We start from the raw sequence: 27,543 nt of genomic DNA, 5'->3' as shown, positions 1-27,543 counted from the left end.
CAATAACATTTCAAGACAAAGCAGCAGGTATAAGTGTGCAAACATCCAAGCATTGTCTTATATTTGGATGTTTGACAAAGAATTAAAAAAATTTTAAACTCAAGGTCCACTTACAAGCCCTTTCCTGTGAGCTTTCATTTGCACCCCATAGTCTTCATCAGCAGATGTTTGCATTGACATTTTTGTCAAACTACTGTTTTCAAGGTCAAGAATTAACTATGTTGGATTTGAATTTTAAAATATGTAAAATTTGAGTTTGTTTAATATACCATTCTGGTCAATACAATGCAATGTCCTTTATTTTATAATGACCTTTAATTCAAAATATGTTATTTTTAGAATTAGTGTCAAGAAATCTGATAAGCCAGAAACAAAAAATATTCTGGGAAAATCATTTTATATTTGCATGTGTTTATGTGTGTGTATTCTCTGTCTTAGTTTTTTAAAGACATACAGTACGGTAAAGGGTTCTGGGACTTCCTATAAAAATGAATATGGAGACCTTTATCTGTAGTCACTGTCAGCTATGCAATTACCATATTTTACTGATTCTATTTGAATTCAGTAATCCCTTGTGTTTAATATTGTTCTTCTTCACTGGTAAGAAATTAAGAAATGTTTCTAAAAGGGAACCTGCTCTTAATTCTCATTTCTAGTGGTACCTAAATGCTTAATAGAAAATTATGAATTGTGCAAATAAAAAATGCTTTACTCTCGGCTACATCACCATATAGAACCAACAGAGTATAGATATGTCATCACAGCTGTATTGTCTGTCTCCAGTATCCCTTGGTGGTGTTGATGTTAATTACTGGAGAGATCTATCAGCTCATCAACTTTGCATCCTTTGCTCGCTGGTTTTTCATCGCCTTGGCAACCTTGGGGATGCTCATCCATCGATATCGCTTTCCCCTTCACCCAAGACCTTTCAAGGTAAGTTAAAAAGATAGATATTTCCATTATTACTGTACGCTAAACTGACTAATCATTGGTTTTTTTATAACCCAAAGGTGCCCCTGGCCATCGCAGTCACCTTCACAGTAGTTTGCTTCTTCATCGTGGGTCTGTCTCTGTACTCGGACCCCTGGAACACAGGACAAAGCTGTGCTCTCACACTGACTGGGGTCCCAGTGTACTATGTGACTGTATACCGCTTTCGCTTGCCCCATAGATGGAGACGAATCTTCAGTAAGTATTACAAAAATCTGCACACTCGTCCTTTCTTAAAGTTTATTTTTTGATTTGTTTAAAAAAATAAGCTTGTATGTAAAGAGGTCAGAGTTTATAATTATGTTGGACTTAACAAATGTAATGTGTGACATAGAGGTCGGTTGCTTGTAGCCTACAGCATAGACAAGTTTGTGTATAATAGAGCGAAGGGAATAGACACAAGAAATAGTACAGGACAAAGACCCTGTTAAACCCAAGCCCACCGCTTACTAAACCCCATTCTGGACATTTTATCTTTAGCTTTGGGAAAAATAAAAAGCTGTCTATCTTTTTATAATTCTGACTATCTTCAACATTCCCAGACTACTGTAGCAAACAGCTGCAGATCCTTCTTGAAGTGGCTCAACAGGAGGTCCAGACATACTGAAGACCCCAAAGACCGCTTTCTTCTGACAGACTTCCTGGATACCACTTTAACTATTCCTAGAACCTTTTATTGTTTACAGTATAAACCAGTGTGTTTTAAGTGTCCATTTTGATACTAGGAAATTTCGAGAAATTGGAAAAAGGTAGTGTAAGATTTTACTTACAAAATAGGATATTAAGACTGAATTAAGGTGAATTGTCAGACACGCTGTGCCAGTTTTTAACAGCCATTGCCACTGGAACATGAGGTACATTTCTTATCATTATCATTTTTATTTTTACAAATTTCTGTAAGAACCAATAAATTAATTTTTTTTTTTATCAGAGACAATCTATAAATGGCTTCAACCTTTATTCAAATATAAATAAAAATAGGCAACCTTGCCATGTAGTTTTTTCAGATACAATACACTTTAGGTTGTCTATTTACATTGATTAAATGTGAGCAGAGCAAGGCAAATCAAAGCATGCTTATAGTCAAAAACATGACCTTAATGTTTGAGATGCCAACACAACAGATTTATTGTTGTCAGAAATACCAACTTTAGAACACACCAAGGCACATGCTTTGAAAAACATTTGCTACAACCCCTTTTCACACTTGCCTGCCATTCTGTACCAAATGTAAAGAACTCACTGCAATGCACAGCCTATTACAAACATGAAGAAATGATTAAAGCCATACATTATTTTGTGGCTTTTTTCAAAAATGGGTATACATGTCCCATTCTATCCTCAAACTATGGTGATAACATGAGGAGTCACTGCATGGAAAATGTACCTCTCTGCAGGTACAAAGAGCCCCCTAAGCTGATACTGGCACACAGATGAACAATTACTGTAAGGATTTATAAAGTCAAAAGGTGAAGACAGTTCTACCATTAATGTACATCGACAATTCTACTGCGGTTAGTGCTATTTTTATTACTTGCCATTGTTTATTGCTAAACAATCCTGCATCACAATCTAAAAGTCGATTCCAGGAGGCCGCCTGAATAAAATGGCACTGGGTTATCAGGCAATATATCGTCTTTCCATTTACATATGTAAAAGCTAAATTATATATTAAAATGTGCAAATCAACATACATATTTCTCTTCTCCAGCGATTCCTTCAAGAGTACAGACAGTTATGACATGTAGAATAAATGATAAAGAAAACAAGACCATGTGTGAATTTTTCAACATAGAAAGTTTCATGGATACAAACAAAAGTGATACAAGAGGCTGTTAATAAATGATGAAACCAATAAAAAAAAAATTAGGCCAAAGGTGAAGACAAACATCCAAAGTGAGGGACAACAAGTGAGCAGCTTGCTATTTGGACCTGGCAATAAAAATTAAAGTTTCCCAATCATTTATTAAATTATTATTTTACCTTTCTTCAAACATCAGACAGAAACATTTAGAAGAAAGCAAAGCAGATGCAACAGAAAAGCAAATTTAAATGATACTTCAACAAAAGAGGCAAACCATTTTGGCACTTACTTGAGTATTCAAGCTATAAAAAAAAGGTTCAAATGAACGGCTGCAGCAGCCGAATTGAAGGGTACATCCATTATATTAAAGCGGCACTTTGTTAGCTTTTGTTAAGTTGTTTTACCTTGGTGATAGTGAAAATATCAAGTGATCAGGTAATATGAATTATATATATTGCCAAAGTGATGAAATTAATTAACTGTAGTGCTTTACCACACTCAACCAGATCAATAAAATAATGTCAAACTATAAAACATTATGGATTTTACCTTTAATCCATACAAATCAGTTCATTTAATAGTTATATTCAAGCTAATTAACTCAACTGCTCACTGGCAAAAACAAATCACTGTTAGTATTGATGATATTCCTAATATATATTTGCCTATGCTTAATATTCTTGGCTATATGCCTTATTATGTATCTACTTATATTTGGTGTCTCACTCTGACAAAGTTCATTAACTTCAGTTACCACTATGAGTAAAAAATGTAATGTTCCTTTTAATTCAGTTGCTATAGTCTCCATAAACCATATTCAAATCCAACAGTTTCCTAAAACATTTGTGTACAGACCCCCACCAAGATTGGTGATTTTACATAAATGTGCATCTGCTTTGCTGTTTCTGTGTTTGGTTTCTTAACTATAGTGTTTTGGAAAACATACATGTCATGTTTTTTTTATCCTCAGGCTACTTAAGTTGAGGGATGTACTCGGACCAGCTGATATTGGCCATACCTAGGTCCTCATCATCCAGACCAGAGAAGCTTATGTCCACTAGTATCTTGCTCAGGCTGTCATTCATTGTATCCAGGACGAGGCCCTCTGTAATGGAGCGGTTAGCCGGTGTGGTGCATCCCACCTGAAGCAGCTCTCTGGAGCAGCTGCTTGTGAGGCTTTCGTTGGGACAGTCTGTTGGTTCCGTCACTCTGGAGGGAGCGGATGTGAGCAGCTCTCTGGGGGAGCTAAACAAAGGCAAATCTTTAAAGGGAGTGCTGTTGAGGCTGAAGGTGGTGTAATCGTGCCGCGGTGTGACTGCCAGGCCACCTGGTGTGCGAATGGGGCTGAAGTCCAGAACGTTTTGGCTCCCTTTACCCACAGGGGTCACTTTCCAGGGCTCGGGGACGACATTACAGGGGGGCTTGCTGGGTGTGGAGGAGGTCAGGTGGCTGCTACCTTTTATGGGGGTCTTGAAGGAAAACTCCCGGTCGGGGCTGTGCTGCTCATGCTGGTGCTCATCCAGCTCAGTATCTCTCATGTCCTGGAAAGCTGACGCATCAGAGGCTACACCAGAGTCAAAGAAAGTGTTCTCAGGGCAGAGGAGGACAGGCTCATCGTGCACAGAGTGAACCAGGCGCTGTTTACGTCGAGAGCTGCTGGCTTGTCTCTTCGGAAAGGACTTAGGTGTCTCGCATTTAACTGAAACACATACTGTTTCCTCCTTTACCTTGAGGTCTTTGTTCTTCTGAGGATACACTGTCACAGTTGGGACGTCACATTGTGTCACCTGTCAGACATACAACCATGTACTTTACTATTCTACCAGTAACTGTGTCATCACACTCAAACCCCAACAAATCTAAGTCTAAATCTAAAGCTGATTGCACATGTTTTGATAGTGAAAAATCTAAAACGTATATTTGATATTGAATACTAACAGACCTTCAAATCACCAGGAACAACATCAAGACTGTGCGTTAGGATTCGGACATAATTCTGCAATGCATGACAAAGTCTTTACCTTAGGAGCTATCCGCACTCTCTTGGCTTCTCGTGGAGTGTTCCGTTTCTGCTGCGAGCAGGAGGGGGGGAACTGGGCCGTTGAGGACGGCAGGTAGACGGAGGAGGAGACGGGCAGCTGGATAGGAACAAAGTAGGAATCGGTTCGAGGGAGAAGAGGTTTCATCCTTCTCTCTGAGCGTAGAAAAGACAAAAACCGAAGACCATCTTAATGACCAAATTTCAAATTTAAAAACTGACATCACCGACATTTTTGGTCTATTTTTCCCTCTCCCCATTTAACGCATATCAAGTCCTTCCACCTCGGTTAACTCACCAGTGCCAGTCGGTGTTTTTCTTGCATCAGGAAGCATCCTCTTTTGTTGCTGTAAAAAATGAATTGACTTAATTGTTGTAGGGTTTGGCAAGGTAGAACAGATGAAAGTCAAAGTTAGACCTCTTTATTGACTGTCCCTACACTTTACGGAGGAATGATGGCTACATTTCTTAGTATATAGTCTTTCAGCCTCCCTGCTGCTCATTTCACCTCCTGCAACAAAACGATTTGCCTAGACCTTAGACGCCCAGCTGCACTCTTTGGGTCTGGTGACAAAAAAAGGCAAGTGAAAGTGGACTTCTTCTGATTTTCTGTCCCTTTTCTTCTGCCTGACTGCAGACACGAAGACTGTTCCTAGAGAATTGAGAGAAGGGTAAATCCATCTTACTTGGTGGGGAAATAAAAGCATTGGTACCGGAACAGGAGCAGTCATTGGGTCACAGCCAGGCTGTAGAGAAAAGTGTGGAATGAGATGGCAGAAAACCACAAATAAATTTGAAAGCACTACAACATTGGGTATGACAGATAAAAGGACATTATAGTTGTTAAGGAAGATGGTCACATCAGAAATGTTTTTAAAAGGTAACAGCATTAGGGATTTATCCTAAAATAGCTTGCTGTCTTGTGTTTAAAAAGTCCATGAAACAGCATTAATGTCATGCGACCCAAATTTGTCTAATCTAATCTAATCTACAAAATGATGAACAAAAAAAAAACAATCAAATCAGTTTCAGGGCTTCCTTCATTATAAGAGGTGGAAGAATGTGAAAAGGGTGACAGCGGTAAGAAGTCAGTTATACTTGCCTTGTACACCTGATCAAGTGTAAGGCATCGATTGGCCTCAGGCCGGATAGTCCAGGAAGAAATTTTACCATCTGGTGACGTCTCACGAATGAACATGTCATGTAGAGAGAGGTTATGGCGGATTGAATTCTGTAATTATAAATGAGAAAGATTTTTTGAATGTGTGTTTCAGCAAGTGATACTCAAAGACTTTAATCTGTTGTCTGCTATATTGTATGTGCTCATGGATTATACATTTATTCTTCAGTTCTAAAGTACCTTCCATCCTGGTTTGGCTACCTCTCTGAAGTAAGGGAAGTGGTCCTCGATCCACATGTAAATCTCTTTCAGTGTCATCCTCCTGTTCTTCCGACTATTGATAGCAAACTGGATCATGGCCATGTAGGAGTATGGTGGCCTCTCTGACATGGGTTGCTGAACAGCTTCTGCATCCGTTTGTGTATCTTGTGCCTACAAAAGAAACAATTTAAAAGAAATAGAGGCTTGAATACATGGTAGATGTATTAAACTGTAAACACATTTAGATTAGTGTTATCATTTTAAAAGTAGCCTGGACAATACAGAGATTTCTACTATATTTTATGCATAAAAACATCTTAAATCTCACTTCAGTCAGGTTAATGAACATAAGAATATGAAAGATTTTACACATTAGACTGATGTAAAATGTCTGGCCCATGTAAACGACAAAATCAATCAATAACATAATAAAATGTCAACAACAATTTAAGTTAAGCTATTACAATAACCTCATTATTCATAGTAACTACAATTTTGCACAGAAGTCGACATGCATAATAATGTTTTTGTCTCTATATTTTACTCTTTTTTTCTCCATTTAATTACTTCACATAAGATCTTGCAGCGTTATGTTAGTTTTCTTATATGAGCTGCTACTAATATTTTATTTACTGTTGTGGAACATGTGGAAACATCTACACTGGCAGTTACCCTCAAATTAAAATCACAGTCAACACTTTTAACTTAGCCACTTCATCATCAAATCATTTCAAATCTAGTAGCACAACAGTTCTATGCATTCTCAATACTATGGAAACCACACTGACATGACATTTTAGAGAGACAGACTAGTTCAAGGATGTTGTTTAGGCGACATGCTGAGACAAGCCTGAGATCACTGATCCCTACACACAAGCATAATGTTTTCATATCAACATTACAATCACAATGAGGTGACAAGAAGGCAGACCTGTGAATTTGAGTTATGGTTCTCCTTGTCGGTCATCTGCTTGGCAGGTTCTGGTTCCAAGGCACATGTGCTCATCCTGCCCAGCCACTGAATGTTGGTGAGGCTGTCATCTAAAGGACCACAATCCAGATCCTTATTCACTAATAAAGAAAAGTAAAAACCATTATAGCTTAAACAAAGGAAGGATTAACATTAGCTAACCAAGTCAGTGCTAATAAGACTTTTTGGTACAGTCATTAAAAAAAAACAAAAAAAAACATTAACACTCCACAATTATACTTGAAATACCATTTAAGGAAGATTTTTTTTCCATACATAGTTTAATTCCAGTGAGAGGTTTAGCATCCGGGGAGTGCATAGATTCCTCTGCTTTCACTGGTTGTCCAGCTGTAGTCCTTGTAGAGATGTCATCCCCTTCAGCTGCAGTCTGACAAAAAGATCCATTGTCAGCACTGCCATTCCCACTAAGAAGGATGAACTTGTTTGGTCCCAGTACACCAGACTCTTTGCCTTTGGCAGTGAGGACCCCAATAACACTTTGAAGGTCTGCAGTTTTGGGAATGACAACCACCTGTGTATCAGACATGGAAGGGTGATCCATAATGCGGATGCCATCAGGGAAGCACTGACTGGCAGCTGAATTAGAAGGTTCTTTGGAGCCTGATGCACCAGGTTGGCCTTGCAACTCAGATACTGGCGGATCATTTTGCTGAAAAGGCAGCTTTCGTCTTCTGAGGATCAGGGGTCTCCTTGGGCTCCGTCTCATGGTCATTAAATCATTGAAAATGCTCCTTGGTGTTCACTGGTTTTCTGTACAAAAATAGCACAAAGTCAAATACTTTGATTATTTTGAAGCCTGCTACACAATGGTAAAAATAAAATGCAGTCTTTTGCAGCAACTACCTAGCATGTATCATACAAACACACAGTCCTAACTAGAAATACCAGTAGATTACCGTTTAACGTTACCTAGCAGACGGTATGAATGCCAAGTTACTAGTTAGGGTTAGCTAGTTAACAGTTAAGCCTTTCTGTATTCAAACCGTTCCTCCGCCCGCTAATTGACACGAAGAAATCAATTCTTATCAAACACCAGTCAGAACACTGCTGTGATGGGCTGTATGTTAACAATAGATCTCAGGATGAAATAGAGCTCCTCATTTTCCGTGTGTCCGTTTTTTAGCTGTGCAACTGGTCAGTTTAGCAGCCTATTTTCAGAAAGTGCTTAGTTATGTTCCCTGGCGACTCATGCCTTCTAGAACAACAGTCGTTAACGTCAAATGTCTTTAGTTGACGACGTGTTTGGTGTAACGTTAACTGCAGATTTCCTTGCAAACATCCAACGTTTGTATGGATTCATAGTTGACTTATTTAAATATAAAAAAACCCTCGGCTACTTGATAGCCCTTCCAACTCATAGAATTCCAAATTATGCAGCCGATTCATACTGCTTTCTAACGTTATCGCCCTCTAGTTAACGTTAACGTTATCTAACGTTAGCCAAAACAATTAACTTAAGTTAAGCGGTAATGAAAACAGTGAAAATGATCTTAAAACAAGCGCTGCATTGTTTATGAGGTGTGCCGAATTAAAGGTTTGTTTGTCATTATTGACAAAACATTTGAAATTATTTTTATACAGATGTGCATTTGAAGAAAAAGTAACAATGCTTAGACTAAGTTCTATGTGGCATCCCTTTGTTATGGACACTTCAATGAGGAAACGTCTGAAGAAAATACAGAATAGCTTTGCACCCGGCAAGCCCAGCTAACGTTAACGTCAGCTATCTATGGCTGGACGCTAAGCTAAGTTAGCTTACTAAGGTGGCTGGGCATCACGTAATAGCTAACATTAAGTTAGCTAGCTAGCTACATACTTTATTATAACGAACAACAAAACTAGATAAAGCCAAACCTTCATATTACTGTGATGTTTCCGGAAATTCCGCTTGGCTGGACTCCTACCAGTAGTGGAACGACTCTGTTCATATTCGATATTAAATAAAAGGATCCATGATATCTATGCTGTTCTTTCACTTTAGTTTTATTTACATGTCGTCTGGTCGATTCAGAAACGTTTTTGAATTTTGGCGCTGTGGGTGCAGCCGCAGTCTCTTTGATCACATGGTACAAATGTGCACCAATAGCAGCAAGACAAAAACCCACCATGTGCACCAATCAGAGGCTACTTTGGTGCAAACCGGGAAATAATAACTAACGAGAAGACGGAAACAAAATAAGTTAATAATAGACGACGATAATGGAATAACTAACTTTTTATACATATATCAGTTGTTGGCGATGATAGCTATGTCATGCGCGACGTACCACATTAAGGTATGTATAATATCGGGCTTGTAGCTGCGAATAAACATGTTCGAAGATAACGTTAAACAGACGGCTGTGGATATCTAACGTTAAACCGTAATGTTAATCTGGCTTTGCGAATAGTAAAAGTCTGATATTTGAATCGGACACTTATTTTATTGATTTAGTGTTGTTTGCATTCCACCAGGTCTTCATGAATTATTTCTATTAATGCCCCGTAAAGCCGTTAAAACAGAGAAGCCTCCCCTGCTGTTCCTGGAACGGTCTTTGTGTGGAGCCAGACTCCAAAATGTGCCTGAAGTCCGAGCAGCACTCAATCCCAAAGATTTTTTCACGGAGACACAAGAACACAACAGCTCAACTCTTAAGTCTTGGGTAAGTTGTTTTGCACCATATTTACCTTCATAAGTTGTTCATTAATTTTGGCTTTGTGGTTGAAGACACTGCTATTCAGCAACAGAGCTCACTGTTAAAGTGTGATTAAGCATGACTGAATCTGTTCAGTGTCTGCAGATAACCTGACTGTTATTTCACACAATATTTGTTAAAATATTTGTACTTCTAATCTTTTAGGTAAGTCCACAATTTGATAGTTCAGTTGCAGCTGCACCTCCAGCGAGACGAGGGAGGAGGAAATGCCACTCTGCCACAAGCATCCTTGACAGTTGCAGTCAGTTGTCCAGGAAAAACAGTGTATGCAAATTCCCCTCATTATTGTTTCAGACAAGGTCAAGAGACCAGTCTCACCAACCGAAGAGTACACGCACAAAGAAGGCTACAGAGTGTTCTGCTGTGTCTGATGTGGGAAATCAACCACTGGGCTCATGCCGAATCAAAAGGACAGTTTCAAGTGCACAGTACTCAGACACACCAAAGAGAAAGACGAGCTCTCTCAGAAAAGGAAATGGTGAGAGACTTTCTGATGGTGCTGCATCCTCCAGCAGATTTTTGGACCCACCTGAAACTCTGTCTATTCACGTGACAGGAATTCCACCAGATGGTGCTTCAACACCTGCCTCAAATACGTTCAGCACCACTGAGGTCAGCAGTGTTGGTCCACCACCTGATGTGGATACGCCAAAAGTAATGCAAGAAGGGAGCAGTTCTCCATCCTCCACCCCCTTACACTTGCTACTGCCTCAGCTGTGTACACCACCATGTAATCAGCCACCTGACATTTTGGTGGCTGACACACCAGAGAGGGATTATGGGGTGAAGGTGACATGGAGGAGGAGGAGGGGTTTGATGTTGTTGTTAAAAGAGAGGGGCCATCTCTCTGCTTCAGACACGTTAATTCACAGATGATGTTGAGAGTTGGTAAGAAGAGGATTAGGCAATGGTGTCAACAAGAGATGAAATGTTGATTATTCATTGGACCACTTCTATGATCTGTATTCTTTCTATGAACTATTTGTATTGGACTGAACAGAGCTGCTGCTTTCTAAAGTGATGATGACATTTCAATTTACTAACTGTTTACGTCATTTAAGATTGTTATGAAATAACACTCTCACCAACCCCCTCTGCACAGCCATCATACTTATGATTGTAGGAATCAAATGACCAAATCAAATAAAAATTGCAGTTATTACTTTAATATCCAAGAAGCAGGTATTTTTTCCATAAGAGAATTTTGTTAAGACAGATCCCAATTATACTGTAATGTTATAGATTATGTTAAACCCCAATTGTGAACTCTTGCAAAACAAACCTATTGTTTGTTATTCTTATGCATCAGCATATTAATAGCAGATATATGAAAAAAGGTTGTGTTCATATGGACTGTAACTGATATCACATGCCCAACATTGAGCAAACACTATATCCTTTTGCCAGTGACATAAAATCTTGAGTCACTGGTGTAAAAAACCAAGGGTGCTGCTGGAGGATCATCTGAGCACCGCTGTTGGTGATCGTAAGCAATGCTGTATATAAATTAAAATTTCTTTTTGTCTCTCAAATGTGTTGTGTAAAATATATGGAATAAATGTATAAGTCTTAGTTTATTAAAACTTTTCTATTCAATTTAGTTCACTTTTATTCAATTTTATTTATATAGTGCCAATTCACAACAACTGTTATCTCTTTGCGCTTTTCTTTTAGAGCAGCTCTGGACTGTACCCTTCTTCACAACAACCCAACAATTCCCACCACTAGCAAGTACTTGGCGACAGAGGCAAGGAAAACCTTCCTTTTAACTTGACTTGACTTGTAACCACAGATCCAGGCTAGAAACACCTGCAGAAAGTGATAGGAGGAGAGAGGGACAAGAAAGCACAAGACTATAGGAAAGGGAAGATGTCTAGTTAGTAACATGTATTGATGGGATGAGGTTGCATACAGATGGAGAGAGAGAGAGGAAGAAAGAGGGAGCTCAGTGCATCATGTGAAGTCCCCCGGCAGTCTAGACCTCTAATAGCATAACTAAGGGATGGTTCAGGACTCTCCTGAATTGCTGCTTATTTTTCTGACCATTTCAGAGATGAAGGATTACAGTAATATGAATAGATGTCTTGGTGTGTTCATTGAGTTTCTGTAACTATTTATTGTCATGGTAACTGACTGTGCCAAAATGTTTAATTACATTTTCTGTGACAATCCGTTTTCTTTTGACGCCTGTGAGGCGCATTTGGAATTAAAGCGATAATATTTTTCAAGTTAAAGGAACGATCAAGAGCTCTCTGCGGAGGACAACTGTCCAGCCCTCTCCTAGGTATGCGCCAATTAACTTCTACCTAAATAATCGGCGGACCAATAGGAACGCCCGTTCTTAGTGCGTTCGGTAACTAAGGGCTGCGTTACAGAGGGCTCAGCCGCCTCCACAAAAAGTGTACTGCTGCACGAGGATCTTCCTTAGCAACCGTGGATAAACATGAGTTACTACAGCATAAGGTAAAAATAAAACATACATTGCTTGTACGGTTGTGTTAGTATTTGTTCTGTTTGGTCAACTGTGGAATGAAAAGCTAGCCGATGTAGTTACCGTTTTCTTTTACCCGACAAACTTAACTGTCGCCCCCCAACTTTTATAAAGGCACCATTGCTTAGTAGAGGTTGGGCTGAGGCAGCTAACGTTAGCTTCTAATGGGAGCAAGCTAGCTATAACATTCCGCAGCTGGCAGAAAAACAACACAGCCAACGTTACCATGTCTAATTTTCTCATTTTGACGATATGTTTTAATTACTAAATGTCAAGCGTAGTGGGCGAGCCACGGCTCGTAGTGTCACAGCACAAATTGCTGCTTAACCATTTTAGCTGAACAACTGAAAAAGAAAGAAATTCATCAGTTGACGCTAACGGTACCACAAGTGGCTAACGTGCTTTATTAGTGTTAAGGTTTGCTTGCAGACAACGTAACTGAAGTTATGCACTAGTCTGTTTGGATGGAACAAACGTGGAAAGCAGTCGACCGCAGTAATAGTGATCGAACGCATCTTATTCAATAATGTAAAAACCGACTCATGTATGTTTAGGTTATATATATATATATATATATATATATATATAATAGCCAGGCATTCTTTATTTAAACCTCCAGGGAGTGTTGTTTCAAATTTAAAAAAATTCTGAGCGATTTCCGTCGATACATTTGAGGTAAAACCTTTTTATATACAGTCTATGGATAAAACATAATTACAGCCTGCCTCCCTGAATAATGTAACGTTAGTTTGGATTGCGTGGAGTTTTTGAATGTAGGATGACTAGATGAAATCTAGCACTCTCTACTTAATTACAGTGTATCAAGTAATCTGCATCACGGACGGTGGGTAGTCCATGTGGAAGCCACACTCTTAACTCCACTTCAAAGCTCTGGTTTAGTGTTGAACACAGTGAAGCAAGAGGCATAAAGGGGAAAAATGTTTGCATGCCTGTTTGAGCATGCCTTCTATGTAGCCGCTGTCATTTCTATGTTATAACATTCCTGTAAGGTAGCATATGTCCTCACCTACCAAATAAAGCTATATACATAATACATTAATAACAAAGTGTATTATGCTTCCTATAGTGCTTCCTATAGTTATCTGCAGATGTCCCCTCAGCTGGTCGTCCAAACAAGCATTAGGTTTGTGTCTGTATGTCTGTGTTCATGACAGAAGCTGTGATGCACTGTTTCAAGCACTAGAGCAGAGGTCTGCTTTCATCTTGCATGTAGATAAAAATCAAAGCAGCTCCCACCCTTTCCTGTTACAGCCCCAGTCTGATTATTTGATTGTTTTCAGTTTCTAGACAAGGGCTGTCTTTCAAGGCACAGACACACAATGCAAAAATAATGTTTATTCCAGTTACAGTGATGTTGAAAAGCTAAGTTTTTAAATTGTGTATTGCAATTAAAACAAATAGGTGGCTTGCTTTAAAATGGAATATTCTTATTCAGTTGTCTTTGTACTATATAAATCCATAACCTGAGAGGTGCCAGTCAGTGTCATTTGGTTCCTGAGTTAGAAAATGCCTTGGTATAGCACCCTTTCCCCCCCAGGTGTCTAACAAACACTGCAATTCCTTATTAGCACATATATATTGTTTAACGGGTTTCAGTTGAAGCAGTTAGAAATCCCAGAGTCTGCTTGGAGAGCTGACGCATCTGAGGAGGGACTATTTACATAACAGCATCGCAAATGTAATGTTGCCAGGACTGCTTACATGGGTGTTGTTTTGACAGTGGGATGCTGATGAAGTTTCTGGGTCCTGTGTTGCACTGTTTCACATCATTTCCAGGGTTAATGGCAAGAATGTAGCACACAACCAAAATGAGAAATGGGACAGCAGCAGCATTGAACATGCTCAGAAAGATGACTAATCCGCTTCTTGGTTGCCAGAGAAGTTAAGCTGATGATACACGGGGAAACTTTTTGAGCAATGTTCCTGGGCAATCTTGCTAGTGGCTAGTCCGACTATGTTTTGAACAGATAGCGGCGGTGCGGGGCGGGTGGCGGAGTTGCGGGGGAAGGGGATTACAGTAGTAATCTTTACTCATTACCATTGACGGCAACGTTGCCCTGCACGATTGCTCTAAAAGTTGCTACGTGTATCATCAGCTTTAGTTATCAAGCAACTAACTTGTGGCTTTTTCGCGAAACATACATTAGTGGTTTACAGGACTTGTTAAGTGTAGCAGTCTAAACTACCAAATGTATAATATATCTAGTCCCCAAGAGATATAGATATATGAAAATAAATTCAGTACCCATCTTAGTTGACCATTCTATTATAAATCAACTAATTAAAGAAATCTCCACAATGATGGCGGTTGACCTCTGCGACAAGCACGGTTTGTGGTTGAGTTGTGATTTACTGTGGTTGTCCAGTAGATTCCAAACACACATGGCCCAGCTTGCCAGAGCAATCCACTCTGCTGCTCATGAACTGAAGAAACTTCCCTGCTATTTGTAATGGACTCACTTTCTCCTTATTGAATGTTATAGCACTCCATACATTTCACTGAAGTTACAGTTTCTGCTGCATGTTTGTGATAAATCTGTGCTTCTGTGTGATGTTAGAGATAGATTTTGAATTTGGACAGTGTCTGACATTTCTGTAACGCTTCCTAAACAAATTAAAGCATCACTGTAGGAGAGCCATGAGGGGAGTGTGTCCCTTGGGGACTTTAAGGGAAACTGTATTATTATCAACTCTTGGCGCTTATTTCCATCATTTGTTTTGAGCTCAATAATTACTCCCTCTGCTGAATGAGTCCCCTGCTTATCATCTGTTGACTTATATGACATTTCAGGACAAACACACGCAAACATACTCTTCATTTTCTCTCTGCTTTCTTTCTCTTGCTCTTGCAAATACGCACAGAAAAATGAATGGGAGGCTCTGGTTTCCTAGCAACTAGATTACGGCCCCCACTCCGTTCTGTTTTTAGAAAGGGTAATCTATAGGTTTCAGATTATTGAGTTTCCTTTTTAAAACATGTGCTTTTCAATATTAGTATGAGGAACACAGACTAGGATATCTAACTAATACAGCCTAACATAAAGTAATCCAGTAATGTAGACAGGGCATTCATTTTTAGAAGAGTTTGGGCTATTTAAAGCTCAATAAATTCCAACTATTGCACATAACTGAGATGCCAGACAGAATGTGCATCTGTGGTTTGATATATGCAGTGCCACCTTGTGAGTCAGAGGAAATGAGCTGTGACTAATTGCTGAGTCTTTCAGAAAGTTACTTAAAGTAGTCTGGCAGTAAAATAAGGGAACTTAGGTGATAGCAAGTAGTCTTAACAATTTTTTAAAAGACATATTTCCAGCCATTGGGAATGATTTAATTCACCACTGCACTTATGGCATGAGTCCTGCTTAAGTAACTGAAGTTCACTGAACATAAAGACTGTTCTGTTAAGGTTGATCTTTACAACACTAGTATTTGTGCCTATCACTTCACACCTATCCCTAGCTGAATCCTTGTGCATTACTTAAAGTGTGAGGTCATGGTAACAGCCCCAAGCCTCCCAACTGTCACTCCCCTGGGTGGGACGTAGCTAGTCTTTGTCAGTGACATAAGAGCAGAGATGTTGGAGCTTGCAGGGCTCACCGTTAGATAGGACTGCACAGTAACTCTGAGCTCCAGTGCAGATGAAGGTTTTTGTGGCATTGTAGAGAGGAAAGACCGGGACTAGCATTCCTGCAGCCGCATCCATGGACACTGTAAAGAATGGGGGATCTCAGCCTGTCTACAGCCGCTGGTCATACAGGTAGCTGCACACACACAGACACATATACATTATGATCTTGGTGCTGCTGTTTGAAAATAATCTTCCCTGTGCCCTCCAAGACTTATGGCTTATTTGTTCCAGTAGGACAGTTGGCTCCCGCATTCACACACACACACACACACAAACAAACACATTTTTGCTTTAGTTCCCGAAGGTGTATTGACTTTTCAGGTTTGAGAATTGCAGAGTGGCCTGTTGCCAGGACAGAGTTCAGCGCTGCTATAATGTTTCTTCCAGTCACTGCTCCATCTCTCTGGTCAGCTTAATGGCTGACCTGCAGTCAAAGATGTGCCTCTCGCTCATGTTTCTGCCACCATGTCGTTACTTATTCAGAGCATCAGGCTGTGACTGTGCTGTAACCGGAGTTGTTGATTTGCGTATGTGTGTTTGTGTCGAATGTGTTTTTTTTAGTTTTTTGGTATGCTGCTGGCCGCTTGACTGGAGGGCTCATGTGGCAAAGGATTTGCTTAGCATATCCATCCAACTGATTACTCAAACTGCTGAACTGTGAATGTCTAACTGTGACTGTTAAATGTTTCCTCTTTTCCTCTTTTTTTGTTTCCGCATTTTATTCGTCAAGGCTCAGCAATATCTAGAGTCTAATGTAATGGCCTATGTAACTCATGTTTGCCTTTATTAGTGATCCAGTAAAGGGTTCAGCTAAACTTGTTCATTGCATTTGGAGATGCTTGGGATACTACTTAAGGGTTTCTCAAGGTATGTAAAACAAATGTGTCAAACTCTTTTTTTAGACAGCCTAAGCTGCGATGGGGGAAAAAACTCTATAGGGGGACAAACATGATGCTGAGGGAAGAGAATTCAGACAGCAGTTGTCATCAGTTGTGTGCTCCACACCCCGTGCAGCTGTAAACTACACTGCTTTATGTTTGCTCAGTTGTAAAAAAACAACATTTTGTGGACTTTTACTGTTGTGGCTGATCAGTTTTACATAAGTGAACTATTTAGGTGAAAAGCCAAAGCCCAGTAGGTACTGCCCTAGCTTCATGCTGGGCAAGGGCAGATACGGTGCTTGTCCTTTCACTCTTTCAACATGTATTTCGGTATAAATTTTCTCTCTCTGGAAGACATGCGCTGACCCGTAGGGAATTAAGCATTTAATCTTATCAGTCCTCCTTTTATTCTGTATCTTCTCTAAGTTGGAAGCTGAAATGCCCGTGGCAGATATTAAGTTATGCTCATTCAACTTTCAAATTCCCTTTTGAAGTGGCAGAGTGGAAGGCGTTTAATTAAAACGAATAACAGCCAAAGTGGACTGTGTTCCGATAATAAGATCCCTCTGGTTAGTGCTTTGCAATTTCTTAATAACTATGATATTGCCATCGTCACTGGTCAGTTTGTTCTCTTTTGCACCCTGAATCCACAGTGGTGTGATAGACTGTTATTACCTTTTCATAGTATTAAAATCATATTAGATCTATGATACTATAAGGCACATTCATATTTGCCTGACACAGTCTTAGGACCAAATGTTGTTTGAATAAATATTTTGTTTTTGATGTTCAGCTCAAAACAAATTACCCGCCTTGGCAGACCCCTCCTTCCATCAGTCTGCAAATCTTCACAGCGCAGGGCTAAGGCCTCCAATTACAGTGAAGCCCAAGATCTGGCTGCAGGTTTTTAATCAATGCTGGTGGAGGTGCACTGTTGACGGAGCTGAATCTCCATGGTTACCTTGTTCTGACACACAGGGAAGGGACAACACCGGCGTGTCCTTCTCTTGTCACCCAAGCTGTGATGGACTAATGAAACATTGATCACTCACAGCTGTGATGAGGCACTCTGTGCGTTGTTTGCGTGTTTCATGTTCTTATTTCTGGTGACTTTAACCTGGTTGCACACTAACCCATGGGGATTTGTATCACAGAGCAGTCTCTACCCGTGGGGACCTCAACTTTAGCCCACAGGTAGAGACTGCTTTTTGAGGATAAAGATGTGGTTTTAGGGTTCAGGTTACAGTTAGGATTAAGGTTAGGCTTGTTGTTATGATGGTTAAAGTTAGGGCAAAAGTTCTCAAACTTTTTTCTGTCACGTCGCCCTTTAGAAGCTAAAAAACATTCAAGCCACCTGACACCAGCAAAAGAGGATTTCATTTTTACCAATCATTAACAACACAGGGGATTGAAATAGAACAAAAGATTCCACTGGGTTAGGTTGAGGGGCTAGGGAATACATTATGTCAATGAGATGTCCCCTCGGGGATAGTGGAACAGACGTGTGTGTGTGTGTGTGTGTGTGTGAGCGAGTGCACAGCATATGCAAATGTTTTCCAAGAACATTAGTGGGAGAGGGCATTCTCTCAATCCCCAACTGGTCTAAGTATTTATGATAATACTCTGACGGATGTTGTCTTTTATTTTATGTTGCACCTGTTCTACAGATGTCCTCTGTCTTCATTATCAGCTCGATTGACTTTATTGGAAATTTACTGTCTTCCTAAAGCCTTCAGCTTTCATTTAAGCTACAAATTAATCATTAAAAGCTTAGAGGAATATGGAGTCCCATGGAGTTCTTGTATTTTTTAAATCTTGGTTCTGAACATGTTTCATTCTTATTTCCACATGTCCTGTGCTACTGTCTGCCTTGCTGCCAAATTGCCATTTCCCTGAAGACCCTCCAGCTCTGCTAGCTTCTCCTCTAACTCAACAGCAAGGTAGGCACAATACACACACTCACTTACACAAGATGGTCTAAAAAATATCAGAAAATAGGGAAAATTGTGGTATGAAGAGTATGATGAAAACCACATAAACAACTTAGTGTGATTATGTTACTGTAATGGTGATTGTTGGAGAAAGAATAATCACAGTAAGATATGTGGAGGACATTTTAGTTGTGAAGGGCATTTTATCTATGATGTAAACAACTTCTGTCTGAGTTTTTGCTACTTTTTTGGACACATGGCAATTAAACTGTTTCAGGACATGTCGAAGATGTTTCACTGCCAAGACTCTTTCATCAGTTACTATTGCTCTCAAGGCTACAAACAAACTTAACGTGCTTAGCCTGCTGCTACCAAGTGGCATGTCTTTGTCAGGGAGAAGATGCTCTACTATTTCGAAGCCACCATAAAAAGAGTTTAATCACAATATTCAGACAAAGATTGCCTCAGGGGTACACCACAGCACCACTACAACAGAAATAATTTGTTTAAGGTTGAAAACAGTAGAGGATGTGTCTTCAGCCATTAATCAGACTGTGCTTTTTAGCATGGAAACACTGTTTTTGGCACGACCCAATACGAAATATTAAGTAAAAATGTAAACAGAATTATTTATGCTTTTTTCTTCTTATTGGACATGATCACATTAGTTCGAGCCATACTGTTTTGTAAATGTCCTTTGGTAAAAGCCACACTTGTTGAAGTATCCTAATCCACAGGTCTCAGGCCTGCAGACCATAGGGATTTCCCCAGGTCTCACTGTTGAGGTCACCTGCACAACTTTCACCCATCTCTTTCCTCACCATCCTAAATGACAGTCCCATATGTGCAATTAAAAACTACCATCATCCTCTACCCTCTAGCCCTCTACCTGTCACCAGCACCTGTTCTCAGGTGCCATAATGGCCTTCCAGGGGACCCATCTGTTTGCCAATGTCAACAGTGAGGGATACTTGAAGAAGGATTTACAAGCAATGATGATGACTCACTTTGAAGTAGAATCGACAGATCATGACTCAAGCCTGTGGTGGCTGTGGGGCTACAGATGACGATGTTAACATTGTGGGCTTAATATGAGTGGAATAGGAGCGCTTGGGTTCTTCTCGGTATAAATGGGTTTCTGAAACTCATCACCTTTTGGCATCCAGTGATTGTCCTTCAGAGATGAGCTGTGATGCACCTTAAGTAGTGTGTGTCATCACCTACGCTGGAGCTGCTGAAAGGATATGAGAGTGCCTGGGGGAGATGGAAATAAGGAGTGAGAATGAGAGAGTCAGATATCTGATAAGCCTCATCCTATATATCCTTTATCCTTTTCTATAAAAAGCTCATTTCAGCCCAGCAGAACATGTGATGCACTTGACAGGAAAAGATAAATGAGATGAGAAATGGTTTTGGTGACCCACACATTACATCAGTCTATGTGAATGACGTGTGTGTTTGACAGAAAGAAGTGAGTAGGGATACTGTAAGTCACTGACGCTGACTTTGACACTACAGAGTCCTGCTGTTGCCCTTCTCTCTCCTCATGGTAGCCAAGCAACATGGGCCCGGTCCCTTTAGATTGGTGTCCAAGGTGAATTCCCAGAGGACTCAGACTGCAAGGCGTTCTCTCAGCTGGAGTTTTGTCCTTTCTCTTTGTCTTGCTCCATTTGTGTCTCTTTCACAAACTTGCTTTCTTTTTTCAGATAATGAGTCATACCATGTTTCACCAACTAGCTTTTTAACCTGTAAATGTTGTCAGTTTGTGGTTTTAGGTTCTAGTCTATATAGGGGCACTATTTGCTATTTTAGTTATACTGTAGGCTAAATCCTTATAATTATTTCTACATTGCCGATTTATGCTTTTAAACCTGCTACTGCTGTGACTAAACCCTGTTAATGGCTTAATTTGTTAATTTCATAGGAGCCCTTACAGGATACAATTTATTTAATCCCTTGTATTAATGCAACAGCAGTGGTGACCTCTGCTGGTTTCATAAGGAAAGTTCAGTGTAGATGCGTTTACAGATGAGTGTGTGAAATCTCTTAACTCTTTATAAGAAAGGTTTCTCTTTTTTCTCTGTAGTGGCATCGAAGACGACAGTGCCAGTCTTATGCAGCAGAAGCTGGAAAAACAGGTAGGAAGCCAAATTTCATTCACAAATGAGCAACACACTCTTTTTGACAATTTACACTTTTGTTGCTTCTTATCATTTTTATCAAGACTTTGATGTCTTTTGTCATTGTACTTTAACAAGAATATCTGGTTTAGTTCATAGCTATTATGCTGCATCTTTAGTCAGATTAAGCCTTCTAACTCACACATAGATGGTGTTTCAGATTGAGCGCTAACCTGTTGTGTTTGCGAGCACCTAGCCAAGATTCCGATAAAATTGGAGGGCAGATGACCTTGCATTCTGTCACACTAGTGTCACCAGGGGGTGTCTGCTGTTGGCAGGAGTAGCTTCAACATCACTGCAGTGGTGTGCAATTTAGTGATTAACATTGTTGGTACTGAAATCTCCTGTTTTTCACCTGCCCAGTCACTTGGAATTTTAATACTTACTTTTATCCACCCATTACCTGGCATAGCCCTACTTCTGTCACACATTTGTTCTCTTTTCATCACTTCCCCCTGCGTCTCTGTAAGATGCTTTATTCAAAACCGTGCTGAAGAGCTGCGGTGCAGAGCTTTGATTTAAGCCGGAAGCCACACTCCACTATCTCACATATTAAGCAGGAATGAACAGGAGGGCCTAATTGGTGAGTTCAAAGAGAGAGAAGGATTTAGTGCGGGATGCCTGGCTTTGTGTGTGTGTGTGTCCTGGTCCCACTGCGGCTCAGTTGTGCTGCATACTTTCAGTCGGAGTCCAACCAGCTTCACTTAAGAGTCTTCTGTTCTTACGTAACTATTGAGGACAAGGGACAAACACACAGTGGCGCCCCCAGAAAATTTTCCTAGGGGTGGCCAGATGGGACCACTGATAAAACGGGGATGGCACACTAAAACCAAGAATTGACTGAATTTCAGGAATTCTATCATCCAGTATATAGACTAATGAGAAAACTATGTTAAAATATGAGTTATGGAATCACAGACTGATATACTTTGATTTCTTATTTTACAGTTAATGATACTAATTGTCTAATAATTTCCATAGACTAAAAGCAGTTCAGGTAACATTTTATTGTGCTATTTTATTGTGTTATGTATCTGTATGTGTTAGACAATTGTTCTTCAAATACACTACTTGACCTTTTCCTTAAAAAAACAACTACAGCTTTGGAGTTCACTGATTGCAAAGAACAAAACATTTACTGGGAACAAGCCTACTCAAGATTACAGACATCACGGAGCATAAATATTTTTCTTTCATATTAGACTATATAGTTATTTAATTGAAATATACAATATGTGTCTGTACAGAGTTGTTGTGTGATTATTTATTAACCATACTATTTTATAAAAGTGGTTTCAAAACATAGATGCCAGTAAAACTGCTACACTCTCTCTAGCTACTGTGTTTTTAACATGTCAACAAACAGCATGGCTCTACCGAGAGAGAGAGTAGTGCATTGACACAAGTTACAGTGCCACTGTCACAAACCTAAATTAAGAATGCAATATTTAAGCTGACACAACCAAGCTCAGAACAAATGAGCCTACAGGGCCATAAGCAAACAGCAGTGAGCTCAACACCACTGAAGTCAACAACAACGCGCACAGACAACATTTTAGGGATCCAGACCCTTTCTATAGCAGCTTTCCACAGAGATCCTGCAATCAAAAGGGAAAGAAAGTCTGCCTATATATATCCCCTTTCCAGCTCCGTACCTTTCACACAGGGCAGCAAGCTGGCATATTGGCATAATAATGTTGGATAATAAAGCCGCATGAAAGCAGCTATATGACAACAACATCATGACAACAACCGCAATCCATAGCCTAGTATCAATCGATCCAGCACAACAGTTTGGCCCATGCACGGACCAGCAGCACAGAGTCAGGATGATAAAAGATGCTGTCACTCACCAGAGCTGAGGCTCACTTGAGGAGAAAGGCAGCGGCACAGCGATCTTTCGTCTGGGCAAACTTCTGGATGACTGAAGTTTTTCATTATGATCATTTTGATTATGATCTGACTGTCACTGAGCTCCTAGCTGTTTTGCTCCACTTGTTTGTTTGCTCAATGGCGCACCTGTGTTGGCCAGTGAACGTTAAGCCCAGTTTCACAGCATCGTCCAGATGACTCCCGCTGTTCTCATGTTTTGCAATCCTCTCAGAAAGATGAAGATGAAAACAGTCACAGGATGGTCTTGTTTGAAGCCAAAGGCGCTTATCAGGTCACGCACTGTCAGTGGGACAGTGTCCGTTTGATGTTAGCTTGATGTTAGCGATGGTGCTAACCTGTTGCTATCTGCAGTCTCATATAGCTCTTACACACAGTACACAAACCTAGCCTACTGACTGAATTGCACTTTTCTGTCTTCTGCAGCATGTCTAACTGTGCTTTCAGACCAAAAGCAAAGCGAGCGTTCAGGGTGGTGAGTTTATATACAAAGTCAATGCAAAGACGTGTAGAGTCGCGATTTCCTGTCGGGCGACACGAAGGGGGCGGTGCCTGCAACGCGAAGGAAAATTTCCAACTCGAGCGAATTTTCGCGGGTTCTGATCGCCTTCTCGTGTTGTGTTTGAACACTTTCAGCAAATGTACTCACGCGAGGAAAGCGTCACAAGGATTAAATTAGCGTTTGGTCTAAAAGCTCCATAAGTTAACCCCAGAGAAAAACACACGCTGGAAGCAGCAGCCTGACCCATAACTCTGCTCTGCTCTGCCTGTTACGCCCACCCCTTAACCAATCACAATTTTAGAAACGTGATAGGCTAAACGATTCGGGGCCCTCTGTTAAAATAAACATCACAGTCCATCACAGCTCTGGATCAGAGGTTACCCTCTTAAAGGGACAGAGCCTAATATGACAACACTTATATGCTGCTAAGCACCTTTTAACTCAAACCTAGGAGCTACATAATATATACAGTATATAGCATTTTATGCATATGCTGCTCGCCAGGGGGGGCCACTGGGGTGGCCACCAATTTTATTAGGGTGGACATGGCCCCCCCTGCCCACCGGAGGCGCCACTGCAAACACATGCACTTGAAAGCACCATTGGGGGGCATGTCACATGCAAGTTAGGGCTGTGCAATTAATCAAATTTTAATCTAAATTATGATTTTGTCTTCCAAAAATAAGTTAATCGAGATAAAACGATTATTGTGCCGCATGCCTTTTTGCAATGAAACTTGTTTTGTCTCATAAATCTAGCGCACCCCTTTCCTTTACAGTGGTGGCTCCAGCCCCTCCCTAAAAGCCCAAACTCCCGCAGAGCCAGGCTGTGATGTTTAGTTCAGTTCTGAGTTAATTCCTAACTTCCCTCTCAAATCCTGCAATCAAAAGGGAAAGAAAGTCTGCCAATATATATCTTCTTCCCAGCTCCGTACCTTTCACACAGGGCAGCAAGCTGGCATATTGGCATAATAATGTTAATTCCTAACTTGCTAGTCACCATTATTATCTTAAGCCTATGACATTTTGCACTGCATAAATTAGCCCTGCAGCTAGCAGACTAGACACCGTGTCATCCTCTTGCGCTCTGGATGCTGTTTAAAGTTTAGAATGTTGGATTACTATTTCTAATTTCATGAGCTATTTGGATTTTTAGGGTAATGCATATATAATATATTTTTTTAATTAAGTATTCAATTTAAAAGTTCAATAAATGAATGATGTTTCCTATGTCAATGAATTATTGATCTCAATATTGACCAAAATAATTGTGATTATGATTTTTGCTATCTTTTCACTGTATTTTCTAATGTTTTCACTCAGTCGTTGTGTTCCCCAACCCATTTAAAATAGTAAAAGGAAAACCATTCAGACAATAATGCCAGGAGCACTGTGGCTGTGACCGTATCTCTGACTTTGAGCACACATCACAGCTCCCCTCCTTCTCTCTCTCTCTCCTACTGGAGCGCTAATGAGTGCTGATTCAGTTAGCAACGGTGACCGCACGTACACGCTGGCGCTCAGTATTTGACTGAGAGACGGACCTTTTTCTGCCGGAGGACCACATAGTACAGAGGAGGTTGTTGGTTAATCGATTGTCAAACTTCCAGTTCCAGATGAGGAATGAGGGACAGGGAGACACAGTCATGCCCAGCCGGAGTGCTGCTCTTGCGGGGAGAATGTAGTTTCATCTGACCTCAAGACAAATGGGACTTGTAATGATTTTTCTTTAGAGAAAGCTATTAACTTTCACACACAGGGTCACACTTTTTCAGGATGTCAATGGAACGGGTTGGTAACTTCTAATTTTTATTTTTCTGATATATTTTCTTTTCATTTGTGTGAGAAAAGCAGTTTGTTATCTATCTATATTTATACATGACAGTTTGAAATAGGAAAGAGAAATCTGTCACCCACTAACTGACTATATGACTGAGTTCAATTTCTGATGTCAGATTATTTGCAGAGACACACATTGAAATGAAGTATGTCTCCTTAAATAAGATGCACACTTTAGTCTGCTTTTTCTCATGTTTTGGCCGATACAGGAAAGACTGTTGAAGCCTGAATGAAGTCACATCCTGCTCTCAAAATGCCAAGTACTGAGCCTTACAATAGACTGGCTTAAAATAGCAACTAGAAGAGAAGGCAACACATGCTGGTCAGACTTTGATTATATGAAAAATTAGTCCAGAGTGTAGGCTGACAGTCCAAGTTAAAAAGATGTCAGTAAACTTTACTTTAGTCTCACTTTCAGGTTTTTCAAATGCATTTTCACTTCATTCAATAATCAGTGTCTTGACAAAAAGCAGAAAAAGTAAGATCACACCAACTGAATCTAGAAAATAACTCCTGACTTAAGAAATTCTATAAAATATTATGTTTATAGGCCCAGTATAGACTACAATTCATTTTTTACATGATAAACTTCAAAGCACCAAGAACATTTTGAAGCTCTGCTTCAGGCCAGAATAATATTTGCATACACCTTCACCAGCAGCAGTCTTCTGTTGTGTTTTTCCCAATCATCATTGTTATGCATCTTGAAATTTGGCAGTATTTCCACATCCATTTATTACATTTGATCATTATAACAATAATGATGTTCATTATGATAATTCTGCTTTATGTTTTATTCATTTACCGCCTGTATTTATAGCCATAAAGCAAGTATGCAAATCCCGGTCCTCTTAAAGCGGTCTTTTGAAATGATAACAAATCTATGTCCAGATTATAAAGCTCTCAGACCTACTATACATGTATGCATTAAAGAACTAATGTCACTAGTAATACCATCTCTATTGCTTAAACATCCTTTTTTCTTCTTTTATTACCTCTTGCTGATGTTCATAGTAGGGTCATGGGCTATATATTGTCTCTTTGCGCTCATGGAGATTGCTTTTTATGGTGCTGGTGATGTAAAATGTTTCCATTAATCCACTTTTTCACTTATAAGTCATAACAGTGGTTATTGTAGTGGCAGTGGTAGTGATAGATGTTGCTGTGATTGTATAAAGGAAAGGAAACAGTGAGATAGATTCCTTAGAGACATTTTCTGGGTGTTAGCACAATGACTGATGAGCTATGAAAGCTTTTTGGTGTGGCAAATATGAGAGACAAGGCCTCCTGGTCTCTTTCAGCTCAGTAAACAGCATCACTAAACAGGACTTGTTGTTGTGCATTTGACGCACTAATTAAAACACTTGCGTAATCCATCTGCTTTGGCCACAGAGTCCAGAGCTTGAGGGGAGTAGATACAGCATGACCAGGAGGAATTTTCTGTCCTTACTGAAACTTCAACAGACATCACAAATCACTATGCACTATACCACACACTATCTGAAGCATATAACATGTATGTGTTGTCATCGGTTAAATAGCAGTTGAAAAGCAGTTAAGGACATGGGGGGAAAAAGCTTCATGTCTCTGATCTCATTTAGTTGGATCCTGAAAGACCTCACTCATTTCTTCACCAAATCTTCATAGAAAGGGATTTTAGCCATTATTCGGTGCAGAATACAGCAAATACACCAAATGAGACTCTGGCAGCATCCATTATTCCAGCTATTCAGTGAACCCATTCACTGCACTCAGTGGTATTTTGGCCTTGGCATGATTGTGAGGTTTTATTATGGTGTTATTTTTTGCCCCTCTCTTTTTGCTTCACTCTTAAGGTTATTTTTCTGTTGTGTGAGTCATCCTGTGTTCACATAACATGTGTGTGTGCTCAATTTTTTAAGTAAATCAATTTCTAATTTTCTATACCATGAGAGGGTTTTTCAACATTTCCATTTCAATTATGTAAAATATTCTTACATTGAGTCACATATTCCATCATGAAGCTATGCAGTAATTTATCCTGCCGCCTAACGGGCCTAGACAGGATGTAGCCCTCTTTCCTTCTACTGTAGGACCAGAGGGTTTACAAAAATGCGTACTGTATTGTTGTGTGGCTCTTGAGATGGCAATGTTGGTCAGTGGGTTAGTCTATCAGTGCAACACTACCACATACTGTATAATGTTATCCTCTTGGCCGTTTACAAAACCTACTGACAGGCTCAGGTTGTAACTCATCAAGCATAGTAATGTAATTACCGTCAGCTCATAGAGTCAATGT

The 27,543-nt window shown here is 39.9% G+C and overlaps 4 protein-coding genes across 13 annotated transcripts in view; 3 read left to right on the top strand and 1 right to left on the bottom strand.

The window, feature by feature from the left end:
- Positions 1-2,745, top strand: part of si:ch73-352p4.8 (cystine/glutamate transporter) — a 30,991-nt gene extending 28,246 nt beyond the window's left edge. The window contains exons 10-12 of the mRNA XM_046071761.1: positions 784-933; positions 1,011-1,188; positions 1,533-2,745. Coding sequence (XP_045927717.1) covers positions 784-933; positions 1,011-1,188; positions 1,533-1,597 — 393 coding nt within the window. The 3' untranslated portion in view covers positions 1,598-2,745. The remainder of the gene's footprint in view (positions 1-783; positions 934-1,010; positions 1,189-1,532) is intronic.
- Positions 1,925-9,226, bottom strand: foxm1 (forkhead box M1). Of its 8 annotated transcripts, none has more exons than XM_046071759.1 (10): positions 8,114-8,376; positions 7,716-7,954; positions 7,433-7,571; positions 7,145-7,284; positions 6,193-6,384; positions 5,935-6,063; positions 5,519-5,578; positions 5,131-5,179; positions 4,816-4,988; positions 1,925-4,581 (listed from the first exon to the last, which is right to left on the bottom strand). In XM_046071759.1, exons 2-10 carry the CDS (start codon positions 7,914-7,916, stop codon positions 3,766-3,768), a joined length of 1,899 nt encoding a protein of 632 aa, XP_045927715.1. In that variant the 5' UTR covers positions 7,917-7,954; positions 8,114-8,376; the 3' UTR covers positions 1,925-3,765. The 8 variants fall into 8 exon arrangements, with proteins under 8 accessions (XP_045927715.1, XP_045927716.1, XP_045927710.1 ...); XM_046071760.1 differs by having other exon boundaries at positions 7,460-7,571; XM_046071754.1 differs by lacking the exon at positions 8,114-8,376 and adding an exon at positions 9,059-9,226 and having other exon boundaries at positions 7,433-7,954.
- Positions 9,227-9,325: 99 nt separating this feature from the next.
- On the top strand, positions 9,326-11,500 carry rhno1 (RAD9-HUS1-RAD1 interacting nuclear orphan 1). 2 transcript variants are annotated; one of them, XM_046072130.1, is made up of 3 exons: positions 9,326-9,480; positions 9,659-9,846; positions 10,195-11,500. In XM_046072130.1, exons 2-3 carry the CDS (start codon positions 9,682-9,684, stop codon positions 10,774-10,776), a joined length of 747 nt encoding a protein of 248 aa, XP_045928086.1. In that variant the 5' UTR covers positions 9,326-9,480; positions 9,659-9,681; the 3' UTR covers positions 10,777-11,500. The 2 variants fall into 2 exon arrangements, with proteins under 2 accessions (XP_045928086.1, XP_045928085.1); XM_046072129.1 differs by having other exon boundaries at positions 10,045-11,500.
- A 760-nt stretch (positions 11,501-12,260) lies between these two features.
- Positions 12,261-27,543, top strand: part of tulp3 (TUB like protein 3) — a 26,283-nt gene continuing 11,000 nt past the window's right edge. Inside the window, exons 1-4 of one of the 2 annotated variants that reach the window (XM_046071733.1) lie at positions 12,308-12,363; positions 16,078-16,172; positions 18,823-18,864; positions 20,942-20,993. In XM_046071733.1, coding sequence (XP_045927689.1) covers positions 16,117-16,172; positions 18,823-18,864; positions 20,942-20,993 — 150 coding nt within the window. In that variant the 5' untranslated portion in view covers positions 12,308-12,363; positions 16,078-16,116. Of the gene's footprint in view, positions 12,364-16,077; positions 16,173-18,822; positions 18,865-20,941; positions 20,994-27,543 lie in introns of both variants that reach the window. The other variant, XM_046071734.1, reaches the window with a different exon arrangement.

The sequence above is a fragment of the Micropterus dolomieu genome, linkage group LG16 (genome assembly GCF_021292245.1).
Source record: "Micropterus dolomieu isolate WLL.071019.BEF.003 ecotype Adirondacks linkage group LG16, ASM2129224v1, whole genome shotgun sequence".
Lineage (NCBI taxonomy): Eukaryota > Metazoa > Chordata > Actinopteri > Centrarchiformes > Centrarchidae > Micropterus > Micropterus dolomieu.
The sequence above is the reverse complement of the archived record's forward strand: the minus strand, read 5'-3'. Positions and strand labels throughout refer to the sequence as shown.

Bases quoted from the DNA above. Each gene is read 5' to 3' on its own strand.
- foxm1 (XM_046071754.1), bottom strand. From the start codon at position 7,916: ATGACCATGAGACGGAGCCCAAGGAGACCCCTGATCCTCAGAAGACGA. The intron at 6,385-7,144 runs GTCTGCCTTCTT...TTTCTTTTGTAG, and splicing joins ACCATAACTCAAATTCACAG to GCACAAGATACACAAACGGA. The intron at 4,582-4,815 runs GTAAAGACTTTG...TATGTCTGACAG, and splicing joins GAGTGCGGATAGCTCCTAAG to GTGACACAATGTGACGTCCC.
- rhno1 (XM_046072129.1), top strand. From the start codon at position 9,682: ATGCCCCGTAAAGCCGTTAAAACAGAGAAGCCTCCCCTGCTGTTCCTG. The intron at 9,847-10,044 runs GTAAGTTGTTTT...CTAATCTTTTAG, and splicing joins GCTCAACTCTTAAGTCTTGG to GTAAGTCCACAATTTGATAG.